Genomic DNA, 16,729 nt, shown 5'->3' with positions numbered 1-16,729 from the left:
TCTTTTCTACATGAAACTTATTTTATGTCATTCCTATTTTCTACCCTGATTTCTATCCGTTCAGAAAGAATGAAAATCAAAAAATTTGCAGTTGCTGGAAATCTGAAATCTGGAAACACTCAGCAGGTGAGGCAGCATCTGTGAAAAGAGAAATAGAGGTAATATTTCAGATCCTAAACTCGGAGTCAGAACTGGGAAAAAGAGAAAACAAGTATGTGGTGAAGATGTAGTATGTAGTTATGAAGAGAGTTTGGCGAGCCTGGAAGTTTTTCCTTTGATTCAAAGACACTGAAGAGAACTTCAAATGAGGTCCATAAAACTTGTTTTCTCTCTTTCTGTCTTGAGTTTTTTCTAGTTTTATTAAAGACCTTGCAAAATGTTTCAGATGTTCTGTTGCCTATAATGAAGCTTTGGGTTCCGTTGGATTCAATTCTTTCTTAAGTGTTTATGACTTCTTAGGATTCTGTTTTCTTTATGTCATCCTTATTGGTAACTATTATTTAATTGTTATCATTGTTATTTAATTGTTTGTGTGCTATCCAGTTAAATCAAATTATACTATATATGAGTACAATCAGGCCATACACAAGTACAACAGGCAGTGCAAAGAAAAATACCAGAGTGTAAGAATATAGAATACAGCATGTTAGTGTTACAGTTACAATACCATATCCAAGAGTTCTATATCCCAGAGAACTTCCTCTGGGAAGTATCAGGTCCTTGGATGGCACTTCATAACAATAAACTTAACTTTCCCCCAAAATGTTGAGGCCTTCTTACACACTTAATTCATCCAGCCTAACATTCCCCTGTCAACCTAGTTTTAAAACTTTTGTTCATATTACCAGTGGATGAAAGTGCATAGGTTTTCATCTGTTGGTGAAAATGCTAAACTAGAGATTTGAAGGATCTATTTTTCTTTAATGAAGAAAAATCCTAAAACTAGTCAAATTTCAAGTTGTGAAGGGGTCTGTGCTCTGGACACTTGTAGCCATTCACTTTACAACCAAAATTGTGGTGACGTAACAGTTGTTATCATTTTAGCATTGAACATATTTTGGCTGGTTATAACTATCTGGAATGGGAGTTATGATTGTTTGCTTTGTGAGATAAGGCCATGTGACCACAGTTTAGTGTGGTAACACACAACACCGTTAAGTTCCGATGGTGGCAGCGTGCTGCCAAGCCGCATATTGCGGGCTGTGTGTGTTATTGTTGGAGAACCAACACCCATTAAAGCAAAGTCTTAATTCATTACAATTTAATATTTTGATTACTCATTGGTCCACATCAACAACAATAATTTCCCTAATCGTGCAGACTTAGTCACCACTCACAATCCAGGTTAAAGTACGCTGCTTCCCCATAATAAATTGGTTCTGCATGCAATATGTTAAATTAAATGATTTTGTTGGGATCCAAGCAGTGCAGTCCAGTCGGGATGTTTGGCTGAAAGGGAGGGGCTGCAAATCCTAGTCTCTCTTCCAGCAATCTGTAAGCAATCTGTCGAGTTTTGCACATGTTCTTGCTTCAAATTCAAGCCAAACATTTCTTCTCCCATCACATTTGACTCTTAAATATGCAGATGTATTTTTTTTTTTAACATTAAGCAGTGCATGACCTCCCTCATGGGGTTTCCATGTTTACAGCAATTTTAAATTTGTGGAGGAAGGAACTGAGTTTTCATTTTTGCTGAGAGGGAGTATTAAAAACAGAATCTTTGTTCCACTATGAATCATGAAGGTTTTATGTGCTCTGTGATATCAGCCCGAACAGTTGAATTGAAATGATACTTGGCTACTTTGATTTTATTCATTCGTTAGCCAAAGATTTACCTGTACCTTCTCAGTGTGGTGTGAATAAACTTGTCTGTTGTTTAGGTGAATGATCTTTACACTACGCAGAGAATAATTAGAGATAAGTACATCTTTTCTTGATGATTGTCATTACATTTGTGCCTTAAAATTGTTTTTTGTGCCATAGCAGTTCAAAACTGTGATAGTGGTTGGGGGGCGTGGTGCATAATTGACCATTTTACTTATTTTCTAACAGTTTAACATTCAAAAGAGAGCTAGCGTTTATGTTGTACATTTCATGGGTTCATGGTATCGCAGAGTGCTTTCCGATGGAGGGTTATGTGGAGGATAATTATGCTAGTGATGGTAGTTGAGCATTAAATGTTAGCCGGAACATGAGATGACCTCGCCTTCCATTAGTTCTTTGGTATCATTTTCATCAGATCATTGTCATCAGAAAGATAGCACTTCTGCCAGTACAGTGAAGAATTAACCTAGATAAAGTGTTCTTGTTTTCTTGACTGAAGTTTGAATCCATGCCTTGGATACTAGAATAAGACTTAAGGGAATGAGCCAAATGTAGCGTAGCTATCTGTTCTTTGTGAGGCTGACCTGTGCAGTTTTTGTAATCGGTAGAGGCACAATAACCCCACAACTGTTGCTAGTCCTGGTCTCTTGAGCATCTAAATAAATACATTTATACAGTTGGCACTGGATGCTCCTCCTGATGGAGGTAATCCTACATGTTCTAGGGCAGGGAGTTCCAGGATGAATAATGGGCATTTATTTCCAAAACATGATGGTATGAGGCTTGCAGTGAGGTGGTGTTCACACGCTTTTGCTGCCCTTGTCCTCCTCGGTAGTAGAAGTTGTGGGTTTGGAAGGTGCTATCAGAACACCTAGGCAAGTAACTGCAGTGCATTTTATGGATGATGCATATTTAGCAACTGTGTGCCAGTGGTATAAGAATTGAATGATTAGGATCAATCATGTGGGTTGTTTTAACCTGGATCATGTTATTCTTATTGAAAATTATTGGGATTGCACTCACTCTGGCAACTCTCCTGATTCATACTTTGTACGTGGAAGAAATGTTTTTTTGGGATTTCAGGAGATGAGTTTCTCACCACAGCATACCCAGCCTCTAGTCGGCTATTATAACCACGGAATTTCTTTGTCTGAATCCAGTTGCGTTTCTGATTGGTGGTGATCCCCAGAATATTGAGAGTCAGGGGTCAGCTATTAAATGTCAAGGCTAGTGGTTTAACCCTCTTGTTTTAGATGGTCATTACCCAGCACATTTGTGATGTGAATACTACCTGTCAGTTATCAGTTCATGCCCAAAGACTATATGGTAACTGGTGTGCAAAAGCCATCCCATGTTGAAAGAAATCATGTCCAGGCAACTTCCACTTCTTAATGAAATGGCTCATCCTTGATCTGGAGTGATAGGCTAAGAAAAAATGTTATCTAGGTCTTGAAGTATGCACAAGTTCATTTACTCAGCTATTATGATTAAAATTAAACATGGTGAAATGATCAGTGAACATCCCCATTTATGATCTTAATGGAAGGGAGTTTATTGATGAAGCAGCTGAAGATGGCTTGGCCTTGAACTCATGCAGTAATGTTCTGAGACTGCGACAAATGTCTGCCAACAAACACAACTATCATTTTTTTTGGCCGGTGTGTTTTCTTCTTGGTGCCCTTTGTCTTCAGCTTTATCAGAATGCCTTGTTGCCACAAACTATCAAAATACTGCCTAGATGTCGAGGATCTGACCTTCGGAATTTTGATCCGAACATTGATCAATGTTGTGACCTTTGCTGTGATGAGATCCAATCCCAAGTGGTCCTTACAAGATTCAAACTGGGCATTCGATGAGTTTTTCGATGAGTGAGTGCACCTTAATAGCATTGCTGATGACACCTTTGGTGATGATTGAGTAGATTAGCTAATAATGAGTTTGTTCTGTTTTTTTTGTGAATGAGACATACTTGGGCAATTTTGCATGTTGTCAGGTAGATGCAGTGTTGTGTACAGGAACTGTGCAGGCAGACTCAGTGTGTAGCAGTCATTTCTCCCTAAACCGTTTAAGATGGTCAGAATAAGCTTGTATACACTGGAATTTCGAAGGATGAGAGGGGATCTTATTGAAACATATAAGATTATTAAGGGGTTGGACACATTAGAGGCAGGAAACATGTTCCCAATGCTGGGGGAGTCCAGAACCAGGGGCCACAGTTTAAGAATAAGGGGTAGGCCATTTAGAACGGAGATTAGGGAAAAACTTTTTCAGTCAGAGAGTTGTAAATCTGTGGAATTTTCTGTGTCAGAAGGCAGTGGAGGCCAATTCTCTGAATGCTTTCAAGAGAGAGCTAGATAGAGCTCTTAAGGATAGCGGAGTCAGGGGGTATGGGGAGAAGGCAGGAACTGGGTACTGATTAAGAATGATCAGCCATGATCACATTGAATGGTGGTGCTGGCTTGAAGGGCCGAATGGCCTACTCCTGCACCTATTGTCTATTGCCTATAATAGTTCAGAAGACTATCCAAACCCCTATTAACATAGAAGATCCAACTGGGTACAAAAGATGCATAGAATCACACTTTACCACATGAATCAGTGCAGGTACACAATTGCTGATAAAATATATATCTTTTTGTGAAATCTTGGTCTGGCTTTGAATAACCTGTGAATAATTACTGGTTCATTTGGTAAACTTTCAATTGTAAAATGATTTTGTGAAAGGCACTGTTCCATAGCACTGTTGCAAGAACACAAGCTGTGAGGAAAATTCAGTTACAGATAAGATAAGTGAATGAGTTGACAAGTTGGCTAACGGAGTATAATGTGGGAAAATGTGAAATTCTTTGGAGCAAAGAATGATACAACAGATTAACAAAGGGTTTTGAAAATTTTGATACTAAGCTAGTTTTACAGGCACAGCAGAAAATAAGGCTAAGGAATGCTGTATTTTATTTCAAGGAGGGGTTGGAATATAAAAGTAGAAAAAACTTTGTATAACTGGTCAGGACAATCGTAAAACAAGATATTAGAGTATTGTGAAGTTGTAAAAGGCTTTGATTAATAATTGGTGGTTGTGTCTGTGCTTAGCTTGGAATTGTCACATAGGAAGATCATATCCAATGTGTCTCTCGATGGATGGGAGCTGCTCTATGGCAGGGTGTTATTTGTAAGGGCCCAGGCAAAGATCCTCTTTGGGAAATTGTTCTTAGTTACTCCAGTTAAACTTGTTTCCTTTCTTCAAGATGGTTACAATCATGACATGTGTACGGTTCCTTGATATAGCTTCTCTTCCCAGGTGTTGTCAGTGACTGAAGTTCTTCACTATTGAGTATTAGGATTCCAGTGAAGATACTGCCTGCTCCTCAGGCAATAATTATATTTTGAGTTCAGATATGGCTTTTCAATCTTGAACACGAGGACATGATCTCAAAATAAGGGAGCAACCGTTGAACACTGAGATGAAGAAACATTTCTTGCTTCAAAGGTTTGAGTCTCCAAATTTGCTGCGGAGGCTGAATCCTTCAATATATTCCAAATTGAGCCAGACAGGATTTAATCAGCACGCGAATTGATGGTTATGGGGAAAGGATGGGAAAGTAGATAGCAAACGTAGATGAGGTAAATTAGATCATGATCTTATTGAATGGTGGAGCAGAACACTAGGGGCTACATGGTCTACTCCTTTTCCTAAGGTTACTTGAGGTATCAGATGGTTAGTAAAGTAAGATCACTGTACCGTCTTTCACTTCTTTTAAGCATAAGTATGAATCTGAAAAAATAAAGTTGTAAGAAGATATAATTGCTGAGGTGAAAGTCTCGAATTGAACGTTAAGCGCGAATTCCTGTTCATTAGCCCAGCCTTCTATACACTGGATAAGTAAACTGGGATCGGTTTTGTTCATTGTTTTCAATGTCATTGTTCTGGTACCGATGCACATGACAATGAAACATTATTGCCTCTTACGTGCATCATATGAAAAAGAAGTGATTATAAATATGGATAAATATTTGATGAGGACAGAATGAAATGTATAAGACAGTTGTTATACATTTGTTATACATACAAGAACAGTATAAGAAAGCCTTATGGAATATGTTGCAGCGAACCAAAAATGTTAAGTGGAAAATAGGAAAAGCTTTTTAAAATGCTGCTTGGTGCCTATCATGACAGAGGAAAATCTCTAAATACTTTAAAGCAGAATCACGGGAGCAAAATATAGAATGTGGAATGAACACTTTTGCACACTGAGTTCAAGAAAGTTTAAATGGTCCTAAAGCTTTGTTAAATAGATTAGGAAACAGATCTATAGACCTGCAAAATGGGATAGATGGGACATTGTTAACATCGACTATAATTGCCAATATAATCCAGCAGGATTTTGTGCTTGGACCTGTCTTTTTATTGCATGTGAGTCAGATACAGAGGTCCACAGAATAACACTTGATAGTGTATGCAAGTGTAGTTAGTGTAAAGTGAATTCTCATGCTTCTATCTCACTTTGAATCTATTGCAGGTGTTTATCACACAGGTGGTTACTGATCTCTCCATCTTGGGTGGGAGTATGTTGGGTGGGTGCTTGTTTTATTATAATGAAACAACTTAAAGATGCATTAATGTTTTCCCTATTTATGTTTTTCTTTCTAGTTTGGTAATGAAGAGGAGCAGCTGGAATGGGCAAAAAGGGAGAGTGAAAGAGCAGAATGTGAAAGATTAGAGCGGTTACACAGGCAAGAACAAGAAGATCTAGAACTTGCCATAGCACTCAGCAAAGCAGAAATGTCAGATGTGTAAATAGTGCCATAGCCCATTCAATCAAAAGCATGCGAGCAGCAAGACAAAGGGCAGAAGAAATGGGAAGGGAAGAGGAAATGATTGGACACTGGGTGTTCTGAATGTACTGGATAGTAACTGGCTCAATACCCCACTACTTCTCTAAATAGCACTGAATCAATTACATGGACTCCACTGGAGATGCAGAAGGTGATGATGCGCAACGAATGTACCGTGTAATTCAAAAGGAGAGCAAATCCTTTATCATTCTCAGTGAATCGGCAATTTCAGCTCGTGTTCATGCACATGAAAGACTTGAAAGCTTTGATGCTGATGCTAACTAACTTTATTTGCGATATTGAAGAGAAAAAAGCCAAACCCCTCCCACACTCTCTCCCAAAGGAAACTTATATAATATATATGTATAAACTGCCCAGTTTGTTATTCTTTTTGTGTTGCTAAATGCCTTGTGGCATTTTCGCAGACTTTAAATGTACAGTGTCCCATTTGATGTTTTATATTAACCCTCCCACACCTTTCCATCAAACATGCCTTAGTGTTACTGCGCGACTGCAGTAAACTAAAAGTCCTGGACAGGAATCACCTTGTTCCAGTGCAGCTTATTAACCTGCAAAGACTTGTACATTATGTCAGTTATACTTGTCTGATACACTGTTGTGTTATTGGAAAAAATATCCAATTGAATTAATTGCACATTTCTTTTCTTTAATATAATAAATGTGAGGAGACATTCCTGTACAACTGGATAATTCAGTGAACTCCCTGAAGTTTCACTTTTTTTCTGATTGTAGCATAATGAAAATGCGTGCAGAGTAACCCAAGTTCTCTCATTGTCTTGTGTATTCTTCTGGTATGTCATATGAATGTGCAGATTATTTTTCTTCAGTACTATACCTTATCAAGTGATATGCCTAGAATTCTGACCCCTTTGCAAAGAGAACAAAAGGAACCTGAATATTGTCGAAACTGAAACACTTTGATAATCATGAGAAATGGGATGGCATTGCTTTTAAACTGTGCACAACTGGAATGAAACACTTTTCAGAGCCAGGTACTGCCTGTTGTTTAACAACTTTTCTAAATATAATGCTTCCAATACAGAAAGTTGCCTTTTCCCTACCTATTTTAGCCTTTTACTAAAGTCTTCTTCCAGCTTATTGTTTGAAGTATTGGCAATAAGTACTTCCCTGATATCTGTGCATCCTGTTACATAGAAAATAGGTGCAGGAGGAGGCCATTTGGCCCTTCGAGCCAGCACCGCCATTCATTGTGATCATGGCTGATCATCTACAATCAGTAACCTGTGCCTGCCTTCACCCCATATCCCTCAATTCCACTAGCCCCTAGAGCTTTATCTAATTCTCTTTTAAATTCATCCAGTGAATTGACTTCCACTGCCTTTCGTGGCAGAGAATTCCACAAATTCACAACTCTCTGGGTGAAAAAGTTTCTTCACACCTCAGTTTTAAACTCAGTTTTATCAAAAATGTTTTCTTTTGCATTTTTAATATATTTCCCTTTGTGTTGTCTGTTGTAATAGGAATGAATAAGGTTTAAAAACAGCTACAAAGATTCGAAATACTCTACTGTGATATAAATATTACCTAATGTTGTTGGTTAATCCTTATCTGTCCTTTTTTAGTAGATCCCAGCAATTCAGTAGCTGAACTACCAAAGTCCCTGTTAATAGTATCCATAACTGAGTCATATGTTGAGTGATTATTACCATGTCTTAACACATTAAGATCAGCCTACTAACGTTGGGAGTACATCAGGGGTCATTTCTGTACACTGTTAGACAGCCACACAGCAGATGTTTTTAAAGTTTGCTTGTCATGTCCTACAATTCTTTGAGGTGCAGACGTTGCTTCAAGGTTAAATGTTTGATATGAAAAATGTGTATGCTTCTACTTAATATTGACTGACGTTTCTTGTGCAATGCAATTTGTCAATTTAGAACCTTTCTGATTGTTGCACATATCTAAATATTCTCACCAGACATGGCTAGATTTAGCAGGATTAAGATTTCACGGGTGAAATCCCTTCACAGTCCATATATGCTGCACAGAGATTTCCATATCTTCTTTGACATCGCATTGAGACCATTCATATCAAAAGCTGTGTAAATTGAGTAAAAAGTGACAAGTTTATGCTTTCTGTCCTTTTTATGTTAATGTATATTTACTCCTCCCTGATATTATGTGTCACTTCTGAGTAGGGATTTGATTATTGGAAAATATTAGACTACAGCAGGTTGGATTGGAATTGTCTTAGGTGATAGAGAACAGAGGCTGTTCATCAAGGGTTGTTTTTATGATTGAAACCCTGTAATCATTGGTATGGCGCAAGGAATGGTGCTGGGGCCTTTGATGTTTCTTATATACATTGACAATTCAGATGTGAATGTAAGAGGTATGATAAGTTCATAGATTACATGAAAATTGGTGGTGCTGTTGATAGGGGGGAGAGTCATCTTCCACTACAGAATATTGATGATTTGGTGGGATGGGCATAGTAATGACATGAAATTTAATCCTGAAAAATGTGATCTAATACCTTTAGTGAGGACATAAGGATGGGACATACACAATGAACGGAAGTACTGAGGAACAAAGGGACCAAAGTTGATGTGCAAGGACCCCTGAAGGCAGCAGTGCGGGACACATAATATAAAAGTGTGAGATTATGGTAATTAAATAAATACTAACAGCATTTCGTAGCCATAGCTGGAGTATTGTGTACAGTATTGGTTTCCACACTCTAGGAAAGATGTGATAGCACTGGAGAGGGTGCAGAGGTGATTCGATAGGATGATTAATGTACACGAGGTTCTGATAGGGGAGCTGTTGAGAAGCTTTCTTCAGCAGAATTGTCCATAACCAGATAGCATACACTTAAGGTAAGGGGTAGGAGATCTAGAGGGGATTTAAAGAAGATGTTTTTCACCCAAAGGATGCCTGAAATCTGAAATGTAATGCCAGAAAGGCCGAAGGAGGCAGGTACTCTCACATTTTGGAAATATTTAGATGAACATTGGAAACACCATGGCATGGAAGTCTACAGGCTGTGTTAAAAAATGGGATAGTATAAATAGGTACTTGGTGGCCAAGGGGCTGATTGCCTGTTTCAATGTTGTGTGAGTCTGTGTTAAACTTTTATAAACGTATTCTCCTTGTTGATTGTGAATGAAGGTTAACGTGCACCCATCTCTGCAAGATCTTTTTGACCTGCATGATGTTAATAACTACTATACTAGTAACTGGTAACTTGTGTACATGGGACATGTTGGCCGGTGTAGGCAAGTTGGGCCGAAGGGCCTGTTTCCACACTGTATTACTTTATGACTCCCTTTAACAGGCTCCAGAGCCATTCCATGCCAATATCCATTTCGGTGGATAATTTTGATTTGTTTTTTTCCCCTGAATGTTATGACTCGGGAGCTAGATATTCCTTTGTTACATCGAGTGGGGGGGGGGGGGGGGATTTAGTTTAATTGTTGCAATCTCCATTCATTTTAAAAAATCTCAGTACTCAGAAAGGAGTTTTGGTGTTACCACATTCCTTAAATTAATCTACAAGGAATGCACTAACTCTCAGGTAATTTAAGATATTTTAATCTGACATTAAAAGCAATACTCTAGAATTACTCAGCGGGTCTGTGGAGAGGAAAACGGAGTTAATGTTTCAGAACAGTGACCGCTCATCGGAACATTGACTCTCAGATCTGTTCTAATATGCACTCACACGTCTGGGAAAGTGGCCCAAGTAACTTGTAATCCAACCTTACAAAAGGCAATGGAAGGGGAATCAAAGGTAGCTTTAAAAGACAATTGAAAATTTCCAAAAGGAGATATTTCATAGGATTGTGAAGAAAGGGCAGTAGAAGTAGAGTTACTGGACAGCTCATACAAAAAGAGGGTGAATCACCTGATGGTCTCTTCTGCGAAGCCCTTCCATAGCAGATCCAGTTCAAATTGTCTTCATGGCACTTCCAGAATCAAGGAACAGCTGTTCTGTAAATTACAACAAAGCACAAGTAGTCTTTCTGGTGTTGAACATCATGTGTGATAGATATTTGTTGGAATTGTAGCGTAGGCAACATCAAACTTGCAGTAATTTACTAAACTCTCTGATTCTGTTATCTATGATTTCTGTCAGTCTTTTACTCACTGAATGGAGGTTTAATAATACAGGTATTACTAGGTCTGAAGAAGGGTCTCAACCCGAAACGTCACCAATTCCTTCTCTCCAGAGATGCTGCCTGTCCCGCTGAGTTACTCCAGCTTTTTGTGTCTATCTCAGGTATTCCATATTATGAAATAGAACCATTCCCGGAGGTTTTTTTCCAGTAAGATTTAGGCAAGGCCACATTTATTAATTGAGGGTTAATAACCTTCTTAAATTATTGCTTTCCTTCTGGTAAAAATGCTTCCTGTATTGTTGGAGTGGTAGCTACAAGATTTAGTGTGAAGGAGGGTCCCGACCTGAAACGTCACCCATTCCTTCTCTCCAGAGATGCTGCCTGTCCCGCTGAGTTACTCTTGCACTCTGTCTCATCTTTATTTGATATCCGGCCCACAACAATGCTGTCATCTGTGAATTTGTAAATTGAATTGAAGTTGTACTTGGCTGCACAGTCGTGGGTGTTCAAAGAGTAAAGAAAGGGGCTGAGAATACATCCCTGCTACAGAGCATCAGTGTTGAGGATTATCGTAGAGGATGATTTGTCCCCTATCCTCACTGATTGGGGTCTGTTCGTCAGGAAGTCGAGGATCCCGTTGCAGAGATGAGTGCTGAATCCATCCCGCGAGTTAGATATGTGGCGCAGCGGTAGAGTTGCTGCCTTACAGCGAATGCAGCGCCGGAGACTCAGGTTCGATCCTGGCTACGGGCGCCGTCTGTACGGAGTTTGTACGCTCTCCCCGTGACCAGATTAAAAGACATACTTTTAGAAAGGAGATGAAAAGGAATGACTTCATTCAGAGGGTGGTGAATCTGTGAGATTCATTGCAACGGACGACTGTGGAGGCCAAGTCATTAGGTTTTTTTAAAATGGAGATTGATAGATTCTTGATAAGTAAGGGTGCCAACGGTTATGAGGAGAAGGCGGGAGAATGGGGTTGAGAGGGAAAAATAGATCAGCCATTACTGAATGGCAGAGTAGACATGACGGGTAAATGGCCTACTTCTGCTCCTATGACTTATGAACTTATCTTCACAGTATTTCTCAAAAAAAGTAATATAAACATTCAGCAGTGCCATCTGTCTCAAAGCTTATCTCTAATCAGTGACTCTCCTTTCTGTCACTACATGGCAAAAGAAAGCAAGAGGCACAGTGGTGCAGCTGGAGAGCTGCTGCCTCAGCTCCAGTGGGCCGGGTTCAACCCTTATCGGTCTGGAGTTTGTACATTCTCCCTGTGACAGTGTGGGATTCCTCCAGGTATTCCTGTTTCCTACCACATTCCAAAGATGTACTGGTAAGCAGGTTAAGTCAATTTGGGGAAAGTCAAAGGGAATGTAGAAAGAATAAAAGTGCATTAATGTGGCATTAGTGTAATTGGGTGTTTATTGGTCACTACAGACCTGTTGGGCTGAAGGGCTTGTTTCTCTGCTGTATAACTCAATGACTTTTTCACTTCCTCTTATGTTTCATTATTTTCTCATACTTCCTCATCTTAATTTACTTTTCAATTCTGTCAGTGTAATAAATGAAATAATTTGCTTGACGTGCATCTTACTGCTTTGATTTCCTGACCTACCCGTGCTATCACTGCCACCTGGTCCTCTTTGCAAGTGGCAGTGTACCTGGCATGTTCTCAAAACAACTGTGCTGCAGACTTCAGCATTCTGCTGCTGCTTTACCTGCAAATAATTGTTTCTACGCTATTGTGGTCAGATCCCTTCTCCCATAGAGATTAGCTCTCTTCCACATCAAAGGCTGGTCTAGAAGGATAGACCACAAGGGATTCAGGGTGAGCCAACCAATTGGATACAAAATTGACTTGGTGGTAGGAGTCAGAAGGTGATACTGGAGGTTTGTTTTTCAGATTGGAGGTCTATGACTACTGATGTGCTTCAGGGATTTGTGTTGGGTACATTGTTGCTTGTTATGTACATTAACGATTTGGATAACAATATTGTTAACATGACTTGTAAGTTTGTGGATGACAGTAACATTGGTGGCCAATGGTCAGTGTAGAGGGTTATTCAAGATTACAATAGAATCTTGAACTGAGGAAGGTAGACACAAAATGCTGGAGTAACTCAGCGGGTCAGGCAGCATCTCGGGAGAGAAGGAATGTGTGACGTTTCGGGTCGAGACCCTTCTTCAGACTGGTGTCAGGGGAGGGGTGGGACAAAGATAGAATGTAGTCGGAGACAGGAAGACTAGTGGGAGAACTGGGAAGGGGGAGGGGATAGAGAGGGAAAGCAGGGACTGAACTACCTTGAACTGAGGAAGTTCACCAAGAATCTTAGTGGAATTTAACTTTCACAAGTGTGAGCTTTGTTAAGTTAAATCAGGGTAGAGCTTGCACAGTAAATTACAGGGCTCAGGAGAGTGTTGTGGAACAGGGAGACCTAGGGGTGCCGGTACATGACACAAGTAGACAGGATGAGTCTTATAGAGATATATCATTAGGGATGTAGATAAGGTAGATTGTCACAGTTTTTCCCCCCCAGGATAGAGGAATCTAAAACTAGAGGGCAGTGGAAAAAAATAAAAGTGACTTGAGAGGCAACTTTTTCACATAGAGGGAGGTGGGTATATGAAACAAAGCTGTCGAGGCAGGTATAATTACAATGTTTAAAAGACAGATTAGGACAGATACATGGATAGAAAAGGTTTAGAGCTTCAAATTCCTGCGCGTTAGCATCTCAGATAAACTTTCCTGAATCAAGCACACAGATGTAATCACAAAGAAGGCACGCCAGTGTTTCTACTTTCTTACAAGTTCAAAGAGATTCAGCATGTCATTGAACGTTCTAATAAAATTCTACACATGCACTGTAGAAAGAATCCATGGTTGCATCTGGAGAAAAGGAATAGGTGACTTTTTGGGTTGAGACCCTTCTCAGACTGAGACTCGGGAGAAGGAAACTAAAGGTATGAAAAGGTACAGAACCGATCAAAGCCGCTGTTGCCAAAGAACGCACAATGGTCCATTGTTGGCTATGGAGGTGGTAACGAGGGGACACGAACAGTAACACTAGCAGGATTACGAGGGTGTGGGTGGAGTAGAGAAAGAGAGAATGCAAGGGTTACTTGAAATTAGAGAAATCAATGTTCATACCGTTGGGTTGTAAGCTACCCAAGCGAAATAGGTGCTATTCCTCCAATTTGCATGTGGCCTCACTCTGAAAGTGGAGGAGGCTGGAGAGGTGCAAGTGAACCTCTGCCTCACCTGAAAGGACTGTCAGGGTCCTTGGATGGTGTTGAGGGAGATATAGGGGGAGATGTTGCATCTCCTGTGGTTGTCAATCTGTTTCTCCTGCCATAAATGTAACTTTTAAATTCTTACCTCATGCGTTTCTGTTTTTGTCAAAAAATCAGTTTTAGCAGCAAAGAATATGCTGGAATGTTTTTCGCCCTGTAGCTCTGCATATCAGGGGAATGGCAAGCCCTAAAAATGTTCTATCAAGGTCAGAGGAACTGCTTTCAATTACCCTTAAGCATCATCGAGCAAGCAGATCAGTGAGACAAATTTACCAAATCAAGGATCTGCTATTCCCACAATGATTTACTTGAGAATTAACAAGTCCCTGAGAGGTTGGGATACCGGGGAGAGGTTTATTTAGGGCATTCAACGTGTGATTCAGGCTCGGTTCCAGGAGCACTGAGACAGATTAATTTGAAAAGGGTCTTCCCATTTCTCACCTCTGATTTTTAGCTTTGAAATTTTAATGCCTGTTCAAATAAAATAAATGCCTCGCTCAGTCGAGTACGCACTTCCTCCCCAACCATGCATAACCTGCTTCCTGCTCTGAAAGCCACACTTGTTGCATCTGTTTACTTTTAAAGCAGGTCTTTTTACTGCACAAGACCAATACTCCTGGTCTCTTGTGCTGGCCCTACCCCAAACAAATGCTTCACACATTGGTGAAACTCCAACCGATTTATTTTCGAGACCCATTCATGGGAGTTGTCAACATAATGCAAAATTATCTTGGGTAATTAGTGACTTCCAACTTTATAAACTGTCATGTATTTAATAAATGATTCCCCTTCTGTGCTGGGGTTTAGTTTGTTTTCATTTGCTCTAGCTTAATGGACTTCCATTATTATCAATCTCTTGATTATTTTGCAGTCCAACTTGCCAATGCCGACCAAGATGTCCCATCTCCTCGAGTCCCATCTGTCTGTGTTGATCCATTTCCTTCTTAACCTTTCCTATCCACGTACCTGTCCAAATGTCTTTTAAATGTTATAGTACCTGCTTCAACTACCTCTGGCAGCTCATTCCATATATCCACCACCTGTGTGAAAAAAATTGCCCCTCAGGTTCCTATTGAATCTTTTCCCTCTCACATTGAACCTTTGACCTCTGGTTCTAGATTTGCCTACTCTGGGTAAAAGATTCACCCAATCTATTCCAATTGTTAGTGAGGTTGTTGTCTTCCCTGCATCCAGTAATGGCTGGTGTTATGCAGGACCACATGGAGCCTCACTGTAACTGTATGATAGCTGCCTGATTCAGTAGTTGAGATTGGTTTCCTATTGTCCAGCTACTGGAGCAGATCTAATTCTGCGGACATGCACTGGCAGGGCTGCTTTGATTGTCGCGTACTTCTGTTGGTTGAGTTGAGTTAAAATCCTCTACAGATCATGTCGAATCTGTGGTGAGAAAGGTGGAGTTAACATTTCCAGCCAATGCCCTTTCACCTTTACAAACCTGGTCTGGATCCCATTGATCTCCTTAGACCCAGACTGGAGTTCTAAATTCTTTCTACTCCCAGAGTGCAGAAACACCAACTCTGTCACCACCTCTCCCCTTCCCTGAGGCACCAGTCAACAACACATCTCAAGGCATGAAGGGCCTCTTCAAAAAATGGTTGTTCCCAACCTACTGTGGTCAGCATATGCGCTGATTCACGCGCCGCGCAAGCACCTGGATTGTTATCCAACGCCTCAAGAAGAAAAACTAGCCCAGGTGAAAATGACAACTTGATAAATTCTTGTGAATAATAAGAGCTGGATAATTGGCTTCATTTAAAGATGACGGGACTGTGGGTGAGGCACAGAATCACTAGATCTCCCATTTGATTCAAGCATATGTTCCACATTAATGACATTTTAAAGAATTTAATAAGCAGAAGATTGAATATATGTTTTTGCAGATTGCCTTTTGCCAGTTATTCAGTGATGTTAATCGCGATGCAAGCATGTATTTAATCAGCTGCTCTCTCAGTTTATTGGTCACTGGTGAGTAATTGCGCTATAGGGAGGTTTCAGAGTCTTGGCAGAGAGCAGGATTTTCCAACAATTACATTGGATTTTCAAGGGACTTGGACTAAAGTTCTCCAGATGCCACCAATTGTGTGCCAGCTGATTTTCTCAGATGGTGATTGGGGTTGCAGATTATTCATTGTCTATTGGGAACTGGAGGAGTAAAGGGTTCAATTGATTGTATTCTTGGCCCATGGTGATCAATTGACTTCACACAGACTGGAAGTGGTGGTTTAACTCCTTCCTTCCCGATTCAAGCTCCCCTCAGCTCGAGGACTATGGTTTTCTGCCTCTCCCTCTCCCAAATGATGAAGAAAACTGGATGTCCTCCATAGGCAGAAGGAGAAAGGTCAACACTCTCTACAGTTTTCCAATGCATTGTGCCTGAGGCCACATTCTGTTTTCATTGCCACAAAATCCTACAGAGATCAAATAATTTTCAAACTTTTATGTTCACGAATAGGGTGAGTTTTTCTTTGAGTTGTTTGCTGAAGTTCTATGTGCTGGTTTAGTGTAGTAGCTGATTGCAGCCCAGAGTGAGTGAAAATCTTTCATTAGGTCAAGGATTCATAGGTTTCATGGGTATCCTCCATCTCCAGTTCATTGGACCAATGACATGCTCACATAATGAAGAGTTAGGGTTTGGGATTTGCTTGTTGTGCAGG

At 40.1% G+C, this 16,729-nt stretch overlaps 1 protein-coding gene across 7 annotated transcripts in view; it reads left to right on the top strand.

Annotated features, from left to right (window-relative positions):
• eps15l1a (epidermal growth factor receptor pathway substrate 15-like 1a) overlaps positions 1 to 10,052 on the top strand; it is a 207,958-nt gene extending 197,906 nt beyond the window's left edge. For 2 of the 7 annotated variants that reach the window (XM_078423948.1, XM_078423952.1), the window contains 2 exons: positions 65 to 126; positions 6,473 to 10,052. In XM_078423948.1, coding sequence (XP_078280074.1) covers positions 65 to 126; positions 6,473 to 6,619 — 209 coding nt within the window. In that variant the 3' untranslated portion in view covers positions 6,620 to 10,052. Of the gene's footprint in view, positions 1 to 64; positions 159 to 1,880; positions 3,693 to 6,472 lie in introns of all 7 variants that reach the window. The other 5 variants (XM_078423955.1, XM_078423951.1, XR_013549081.1 and 2 more) reach the window with 4 other exon arrangements.
• Positions 10,053 to 16,729: the final 6,677 nt, after the last annotated feature.

This window comes from Rhinoraja longicauda, chromosome 28 (genome assembly GCF_053455715.1).
Source record: "Rhinoraja longicauda isolate Sanriku21f chromosome 28, sRhiLon1.1, whole genome shotgun sequence".
Taxonomy (NCBI): Eukaryota; Metazoa; Chordata; class Chondrichthyes; order Rajiformes; family Arhynchobatidae; genus Rhinoraja; species Rhinoraja longicauda.
Note: the sequence above shows the minus strand (reverse complement) of the source record. Positions and strands in the feature narration are given on the sequence as shown.